The sequence below is a fragment of the Orbicella franksi genome, chromosome 14 (genome assembly GCF_964199315.1).
Source record: "Orbicella franksi chromosome 14, jaOrbFran1.1, whole genome shotgun sequence".
Lineage (NCBI taxonomy): Eukaryota > Metazoa > Cnidaria > Anthozoa > Scleractinia > Merulinidae > Orbicella > Orbicella franksi.
This window is the reverse complement of record NC_138158.1, coordinates 2,856,319-2,865,567: the sequence shown is the minus strand read 5'-3', so window position 1 is coordinate 2,865,567 and position 9,249 is coordinate 2,856,319. Positions and strand designations below refer to the sequence as shown.

Below are 9,249 nucleotides of genomic sequence, written 5' to 3'. Positions count from 1 at the left end.
CTTTCTGAGGAGACAGCCAGAGAATGGTCCACAATATTTAGGAAACAGGGAAGCAATTGGTACTGTTCGAATAATTATCGAATATTTCCTCCTCCTTCTCCTCCTCCGTTCCCTCTCCCCCCCCCCCCCCCTCCGTGGAGGAAATTTTTCATCAGTAACCTTAAACTCTAATTATCATTACTTCTTGTCAATACTGTCGTATTATGAGCATTTTGTTACTCAATTGATTAGAACTCTACTCGAATAATTATTTTACAATGCTGTTTGCTGCTACTATACAAGTAAAGACTGAAATATGTGTGGAAAACACGCTGCAAATCCTAATTGCAAAACGATTCTCAGATACCCTTTACAGAGGGGTCTTCACAGTGCGACTATTTCAACCAAAGCCCCCCAAGCGAATTCTTTGCCAATTGAATGAATGAATGTTTAGTTATTGTATGACTAGCTCCGTGAGCGGGCAAGATGAATCAAATCCTGCGTTGTGATTGGCTACCCGAGCGGGCAAGATGGAGCTATCCTGGCCGCTCGGGACTGCCCGCCGTGTCCCGCAAGAAAAATTCCCCGAAAGCCATATAATAAATCCTTTATCGACCAAGCTTGTTCGGTCAAGATGGCTGGATATCGGTCTCGTTCTCTTTTTGCGAGTTTATGGACCTCGACTCCGTCTCGGTCCATAAACACGCAAAAAAAGAACTTGGCGAATATCTAGCCATCTTGACCTCACACTTGGTCAATAACCCATACGTATTCAAACTACAAATGACCCCAACCCTACTGATTCTGTAGTTTGCAGCTCTCTTAAATCAACAACTTGTTAGAAATCTATGGTTAACGTACAGTTTCATTCATCAATTTGCGCAGAGTTTTCTGGAGCTAGTGGTTACACTGTCAGGCCCCTCAAAGGAGTTCAGTTATCAGTTCAGATATTTATCAATATTCTTCAAACTACTGCCAAAGTCGCCAAACGAAATGGAGAATGTTTATGTTGGCATTTAGACAAAGTTATGCTTGAGATTCATAGAATCCGTTGTTAAACATCAAGCCTCTGCCTCCTTGTCGCTTCAATTTTGCTAGCTGTTTTAATTCAGCTTTGCTCTTTCTCCGCAACTCTTGGTATGTTGAACTAAAGGACATGTAAAATTCCTCCACGGCTGGCTCCATATTGGCTCTAGTGATTGAGCTTTTAGGGGCGACTGCGTCAGGATTGATTCCTGTAAAGAGGTTAGTAGGAAAATAATGTCCCTTGGACTAGAGTTAAAAAGCAAAATGCTACATTTCATGATTATATCTCAAAGAGCATGCAAGGCATGTTTTATACAGTGGCCGACCGCGGCAAGGATCGAATTTGCTTTGGGTAGCACGGTAAGTGAGTAAGCAAAGTGTATGAATCGATGCACGGTCGAGGCCAGACGAAAACGTCTGGCTGAATGTGTTTTGATTCTTCGAGAACTTGTCTGGGGCTTAAGTAAGGGTGCACACTGCGTTTGCAAAACGTCATCAAAAGCTATCTCAACATGAATTACTGAGTTGCAGTAGTTCAGAATGTACGAAGAATGTACGAAAAAGGCATGTTGGGATTGAATGGGGACAGGAGAGAGGATTTTACCTTTTTTGTTCAAGATGATAATAAAACACTCTCACTCTCTCGAGGTTGTTTTGTGTTGGATAGCAAATGCCCCTTAGCGACTACAGTACGGTCCGTCTAGCGGACAACGACCTCTCTCATTCGCAGAGGCTTCTGCTGTAAGCAGTTCAATTTAGTTTATTCTAATTTTGTCACACAAGAAATTAAAATAAATTTACAAATATCAAATCTATAACAAGCCTCTTTAGAGGGTAGAAACCTAAAGAAGTGTTGCAACCTCGGTTGTGCTGAAGTCCCCTCGACTTACTGTTAGTTCCAGAGAGCTTTTTGTAATATAAGGCCTGATACAAAATCCCACAGCACAGCAACACAGCTAGGCCAGCTAAAGTGGCGTACATAGTGGCAAGATAATACGGACTGCTGGGCTCAAAGAAGGTCACGGGCTCTTCCTCTACGTCTTCCTGTATTGAAGACATTCGAGGACTGAGTTACATATGGGTAAAGTAAATACCATTAGAGTTTAAGAGATGCAGGTTAACTGGGATGAAGTTTTGTCGTTGCCTTTGATCGACATCTTGACCACTCTACGCCAATGTTTCCTCAGTGATCGCCCCAGTTCACCTCGTTCTCCGATACTCATCCAAAGCTACTTTCACGAGCGAACTGAACAAGCGATAACCGCGTTAGGTTTGTATTACGGGCAATCAAGACACTCATCTTGCGTCTCGTGAGACAAATAACGTTGTCTCATAGACGTGCTAAAATTTTAAATCTGCAGAGTGTTAGTAAAAGCGACACTGTGAAATGCAATAGTAAGTGGTCAACATTAGTATCACCAATCATAGATGTACTCTTTTCAACTTACAAAAGTATACATCTTTGTTTCCTGAGATATCTGCTCCGAAACAAAACCGTAGGTTGAGGATTAAACCTCAGAGCTCGCATATTATTGAAAGATGAAAAATGAAAGATGAAACTTCATTTCATTGTCTCACGATGGAGTCAGTTTGAGGTGTTGTGGAAACTTTCACATCCCAAATCACTAAACCACCGAGAGGGCAACGTTAAGATGTCTATTCTAAAAGAATTGGAGTCAACAGAACCCCTTTAAACTTAAAAGCGCCTTAAAACGTAGCCGTCTTCCAGGGATTTTTCTCATAGGCACGCAATGGGTACATACGCTCCGTAACTCAGTGGCGTTCTAATCTTTACCTCTTCTTCTTCCTGGTTGTCATTTTCTTCTTGTAAATAACTCGTTTGTACGTCCTGCGCTATGATCATTCTCTCCAGTTCGTCCGCCAAACCAACAGCACTGCCTTGTAGAAGAACTCCGTGAGATATCTCGGCCTCCAAAAGCATGGCGACTTCAAACCAAGAACCATTAAACAAGTCCTTACGTTTGACTGGTGTGTACATATCCACCAAAATAGATTCAACTGTGCCGTCTTTCAGAGCCTCGACAAGATGTTCCACATCTGGCAATGTTTTGCCTTAAACAGAGAACAATTCATGAGAAGTTAGACAAAAGGGTCTTTGTAACGTAACGCTTTCAAGAGACCTGGTTTATTTGCACGGAAATTTGTTCTTAAAGGTCGTTTTTAAACCTGTAAATTACGAAGTAATAATTTATCAGGTTTCATTCGCAGCCGTTTACTAACGTGATATCATATATCATTCTGATAAGCTAGGTTCTGAAGAAATCTTACCAACGGTAAGTTTGCCGTTCAGAGTTCCAAGTGCAACACGTTTCTCGGGTGAATCAGCTACAACAGCCACCTGCAATAGGTAGTAACATTCCTAATTAACTAATTCTTTAATTGTAAAGGCCCTTATGAGTGTCGATAAAGATTATTGTTGTTGTTATTGTTGTTATAGAGTTACGTGGCCAGCAGCCATGCAAATTTATTGGGAAAAAAGAAAGTGCTTACAAAAGAAAAGAGTTGAACTCCCACAGGATTGGTTTGGTACACCAAAATGACCACCGTTTCATTGTTTCGGGACGCCAACACATGATATGGCTGCCGTGACGTCGGGTGAAAACACTGTATAGTCCGTTCTCTAAAAAAGTTTGCAATGATCAGTGACGTCTATATTTACATTACCGTTTTTTTGTCTGTTCCACTTGGTGATCCAATTGTCTGCTTGACAGTGGTGACGGTCAGCAACGAAGCTAGAGCGCCCATGAACACAGAGAAGATTACAAGTCCGACTACAAACCAAACCATGGCAAATATTTTTGCAGGCACCGACTTGGGACAAAGGTCACCGTACCTACAAAAAAATGATAAGCGAAAATCCTTAAAATGTGATGCTTTAGTATCGTCCTCACTTGCCTTTAGAAGAGTCTTTTAATTCTTTTGAACTTCTTTGGAGGTAACTCTATCGACACCTACACAAGATTTCCGTCTCAAAAAAATGCTTCCATATTCGGTGAATAACTGTTCAACTCATGGACAGAAAGCTAGAAATTCCCTGTAGCACGCCTGAGGTATTTACGCTACTGCAAAATATTTACCGTAAGCGCGACGTATTTCCTTTTACTGCGAGATATTTTGTTCTTGGTGCAAGACATTTTTATTTTGTAGACTTATTTTTACGCTATTCTGGTACCAAGAGTTTAACAGCTTTGTCTATGTATTTACCCTACTGTTGTCATGGAAATAAATGACCACCAAAATCCTTCGCCGACTCCCTTAATAAACTGATGTGGAAATTGTTCAGAGTTTTCCCTGGAATCCTGTTGAAACAAAAAGTATAAATGAAATCTAACTGATTTAGGTAATTAACAAACGTCAAAGTACATTTATAGGCCGCATCACCTAGACATTTTTTAATACTCGGTTCAACAGCTTTAAAATCAGTGAGAAAATTGCAGTGAGAACTCGTTAGAAATTTAACATGGGTCTAAAACTATATAAGTTTTTTCTACAATATTAAAAAAATATATATAATGTCTATTTTTATCAGGGAAACTCTCGCTTGTCGACAAAGCTGGTGATATAAAAAATCGTTTGTGCTATTGACCAGTACAATCCACCGGGTTAATTCATTAGAGCGTGTTTCCAATAAGTGTCGAAGCAATAAAAATGATCGGTCGCAACAAACCTGAACAATGAAATTAACCAATGAGGACACGAAGCAGACACACGTAGTCGGCGCCAAACACGAGAAAGTGCACGTGACCAAGTTGCCTCTGCTTGGTTGCGTAGTTGGCGCACGATTTTATGTGGCTTACACAATGTGTAATTCACACTCTAAGATATTAATTTTTGTTTTTTGTTGTTTGCGTCCAATCAAAGCGAAAGCAAGCAATAAAGGATTACCTTCATAACTCAGCTAAAAGCCTACCTAATTACTACAGATTGAGCAAACATGATACATACCAAAATCCACATGATAATTCCTGCTAACATGGCCATTAAAATGGTAACAACAGGTATAGGCCAAGACTGCAAAACGGAATCACTCGCTGCCTCGGTTAAAATCATACCCAAATCTCCTTTGCGCGTTACCACGACAACTCCAGGAACCTGTATAACCGGTATAAACTTGCTATACGCACTGTGTCCGTATGAAGTCTTTGTCACCGGGAAAACAAACTCATCTGATTGGCTCTCGTTACTGTAGACGAGCTTTGTTTTGTTGTATTCCTCGCACTCACCACAAGTGTCTATTAGAAGGTTTGATATCACTTTTGTCAGCCCGGAAGCGATACTGTCAAGCTCTGAGCCTGGGACGCTGGGTCGCGATGGTACCGTGATATATTCTGCGCATGTGCAGGTCTCTGTTAGTGATGAAAAACAAAAACACGGAGATTTTAGAATGAAGTCAACCAACATTGAAATGAAAACACAGAAACATTTTCACACCAAATTTTGACAATGTCGGGAAATTGAAATGAATAGCGAGACCGAAATAGGACAACTAGCTGAATATCAGAAATAAAATGTGGCATATAACCCATTTTAGAGTGTTTCCTGTTAGATGATTTTTTGCGATTCTTGCAGTATTTTAGCTAGACCTTAAGGTGGCTCTCAACAGTTTCAGCATTTTTTTAAGGGCTTGTACAATTATAGATCAATACTACCACTGTTTGCCAGTTGAGGCTACAATAACTGCATCCAAAAATGGCCAAAAATTGAGAAACGAGTTACGATCATTTTCTTGATATTATATGTTACCATGATAACAGCATGACCTGTTAAAAAAGCCCTTAATTTCCTCTTTTAAAACTCCGACACAAGTTCAATGAGTCTCATTTTAGAGAGCGTATTGACGACAACATGAGGCACCTACCTCCATACACGGGATCACTAAATTTCCCAGTACCCTCTGCCGTCAGGGCTGCCACTTTGATCTTGTACTGAGCGAAAGGTGAAAGGTCAGTCAAGAGATACTCGGTGTAATTGCTGCCAACAACAATCCTTGTACTCACAGGATTTTCGCTGGGTTTTCCATTCACTTTCACTAATTCGTACACCAGTTCAAATCCGTTTATGTCCCCTTTAATACCAGAGATTGTCTTAAGATCCCATGTGACTTTGATTGATGTCAATGACCTCTTAATGGATGCACTGATCTGAGGGCCAGTCTCGTTAAGATCCAGGGCTGCTGAGGATAAATAAGCAAAAAAATCATCCAGTTGGAGGTGGAAATGTTTTCCAATTGTAAGCTAGTGATAAAATATGGCTCGACCCCCTGGAAAAGTTTATAAATCATTCACAATGGCTTATCATGTTTGGCCGAAGTTAAGAGATTGCCGTTTCACTCACGGGTGAAATCCTACTTAGGCTGTACTGATGTTGACCAATACTTTTATGTGGTGCTGTTTATTATACTGTACAAGGTGGTTCTAACTTTTGAATCTGTAGCTTAAATCACTCAAATGAAAGCTATTGAGTAGTACTTTCATGTGGTACTATATATTATGCTGTACAAGGTGGTTCTAACTTTTATGTTTGTGGATAAAACTCTATTGTAAGACCACTGAAATGAAAGCTATTGAGCAATACTTTCATGTGGTAATGAAACCCTGGTTCAAATAAAAATGAAAACTATTGATAATTACTTGAATGTGGTCCTGTTTGTTTCTTGATATGTTTTCATAGCAAATTTTACATTTTTTGCTTTCGATTTGGAAGTAAAAGGGTTATGGTTATATGCGACAAGAAACACTGATATACCTGTTTCTGTCTCTTTTTCCATGGAGAGGCATCCCGTGCTGTTTCCTAACCCTGTCACCGTAAAAGCAGCCACTTCGATACAGCCGTTGGAAATCACGGTGGTATTTGTAAAACAAGGTCCAAGAAGGACTGTTGTCTTTGTATCGTTGACAATCACGATATAACCTCGTATCAGACCTTTTGGAAGGTCAGGTATGGGTTCCCATTGGACTGTAACTGATGACGAGCCATTACTGGTTACAGAACACTTTGGAGGCGGAAGTCGCATCTGGGCTAGGAGGAAATCGATGGACGAAACATTTCAGCCATTCGTTATAAAGCTTCCCTTACTGGATAAAAATTTCTCCTTGATTTAACGTAGTCTTCCACACAGGATATCTTAAGCTGAGTCACTGCCTCCCGTTGTACAACTAAATTAAAGAGCTGACGGTCCGAAAGTTAGCCATTATGCATGACAGCCCTTAGCTGTGATGTGTAGGAGGAAGAAAGAAGTGGAGGAGCTGGAGCAGGAAAAGGACGCGAAATTGAAGGAGGCGGGGGGGGGGGGGTGTCAAGGAATGGATGAGCGAGAGGTGGAAGAGCTGGAGCAGGAGAAGGTGGAGGAATAGACGAAGGGGGCTGAGGAGGAAGAGGAAGAGACTGAAGAAGAAGTGGAGGAGGGAAGGACGAGGTTGGGGCTGAGGTAGAAAATGCATAGGCGAAGAAAATATCAACTTCGAGCAAAGTTTGGCCATGGTTGTTCAGCATGGCAAGGTTGTTGATTAGTTCCTCCCAGCTTTTGCTACTTTTCGGACAAGACAGTGTCAAGGGTGGCATGGAATCCCATATTTATTTCTCAGACTATAAATTGACGTGTAGACCACCACTTACTGTCTTCCTCGGTGTAGACGTAAAAACATTCGCTTAGCTTTCCATTGCCATTCTCTTCTGTGATCACATTAATTCGAACACAAAATTTAAAAGATGCAGTAAGATTTTGAATCTCAACAGCTGTTGTATTTGGACCAACAGTAAAGTTCCTTATAAGCTCGCCCTCCAGTTGTGATATTTCACGTTTCTTTCTGGTCTTTCTGCGTCCTTGCTCTAGAACCAGCACACGGTAACCTAACAGAGTAGCATTACCAGAGTAGGGACTCCACCCGATTACCACTGATGAAGAACTTGTGTTAAGGTTTGTCACGTTGGACGGTGGCTCAAAGTCTGACGAGTATAGAGTAAAAATACTATTGTTATTGACAACGCATGGGTATCGTTTAATGACGACGGTCCTCCATTTTTCACATAGACCTATCTCAAACTTCTCAAACCATAGCCATGAAAAACGTATTTATACCAGAGGAATTAAAACCCTGATCAAAACAATTTAATCCTGGGCTTGTGTTCATTTGATTTTCGAACAGCCAGGTTTATGACATAATTAAAAGACATGATCGTTTTGTTTGTGGATTTCTATCTTATTTCATGGGTCTTATTAGCGAATGCCTGAACCCCGGCACCTGAACCTCGCGCTATCACTCGGCTCACCGTCGGGGCTTTGCTAGTCGACAAGAGATATCCTGATACCGACTAAGTTAACATAAAGCAATGAATTCATATTCAGTCTTTGGCTTATTAGTATCATTCTGTTGGTTCGACAAGGCCAGGACCTCTTTTCTGCTGGCAACTTTCAAATAACCAAGATGGCGGGAAAAAGAATTTAGCCAGCATACATTACATAAATACATCACTTTATTTACCCTCGGATTTCAGAGTAGCTTATGCAGCTAATATCTCCGAGCATTTAACCATCAGATGAGAGATAGACCGCCACACCGGGAACTACGCCCTTCTCTTTTTGATGAGTGTGTGGGTTCTTTTATGTCCCACAGAATTAATTATGAAGAGCTGTGAGACGGGGCCTACGGTTTATCGTCCTTATCCGAGAAGTCTAGAAAGTCCAACCATTTGCAGATGTCATTACAAAGGCAGCACTTTCTCCTCAATTATTTTAAAGACCCTGAGTGTTGGTCCGGCCGGAGTTTGAACCCGCGACCTCCCGCACGCTGGTCTGATGCTCTACCACTGAGCTAACCGGTCGGCCGTCGGCATGACAAACCCACTGTGCATCCAGAGAGATAGACAACATTAATTTACTAAGAGAGATCACAAGAGGTTTTGCGACACATGGAAGTTATACTTGCCTTTGCATTTGTGAGAATCACAGGATTTCTCTTCCTGACTTTCACCATCTTTGCACTGAAAAGGAGAGAGACAAGTTCTATTCCTAAATTGTCGGCCTTCGTCACATGACTTGCTGCAAGTGCTCCATTCACCCCATGATGTCCAAGCACTCCCGTTGTTTTCAACTCCGGTGTTACCAGCTCCCTGTCCTGTGGGAAAGAATGAGAAAAAAATAACGGGAATTAGACAAAATGGTGAGTAGTAAATTAAGCAAAAAGTACCGCAAGCTTACCTTCTAAGCGCAAAAAGCAAATAAGC

General features: G+C 41.2%; 1 protein-coding gene across 1 annotated transcript in view; it reads right to left on the bottom strand.

Annotated features, from left to right (window-relative positions):
• Window positions 1-294: 294 nt before the first annotated feature.
• LOC145468709 (uncharacterized) overlaps window positions 295-9,249 on the bottom strand; it is a 32,969-nt gene continuing 24,014 nt past the window's right edge. Inside the window, exons 18-28 of the mRNA XM_081452410.1 lie at window positions 8,287-8,303; window positions 7,642-7,971; window positions 6,772-7,044; window positions 5,885-6,196; window positions 4,972-5,372; window positions 4,231-4,325; window positions 3,691-3,859; window positions 3,295-3,364; window positions 2,801-3,078; window positions 1,896-2,049; window positions 295-1,214 (exon numbers count right to left, since the gene is read on the bottom strand). Coding sequence (XP_081308536.1) covers window positions 1,006-1,214; window positions 1,896-2,049; window positions 2,801-3,078; window positions 3,295-3,364; window positions 3,691-3,859; window positions 4,231-4,325; window positions 4,972-5,372; window positions 5,885-6,196; window positions 6,772-7,044; window positions 7,642-7,971; window positions 8,287-8,303 — 2,308 coding nt within the window. The 3' untranslated portion in view covers window positions 295-1,005. The remainder of the gene's footprint in view (window positions 1,215-1,895; window positions 2,050-2,800; window positions 3,079-3,294; window positions 3,365-3,690; window positions 3,860-4,230; window positions 4,326-4,971; window positions 5,373-5,884; window positions 6,197-6,771; window positions 7,045-7,641; window positions 7,972-8,286; window positions 8,304-9,249) is intronic.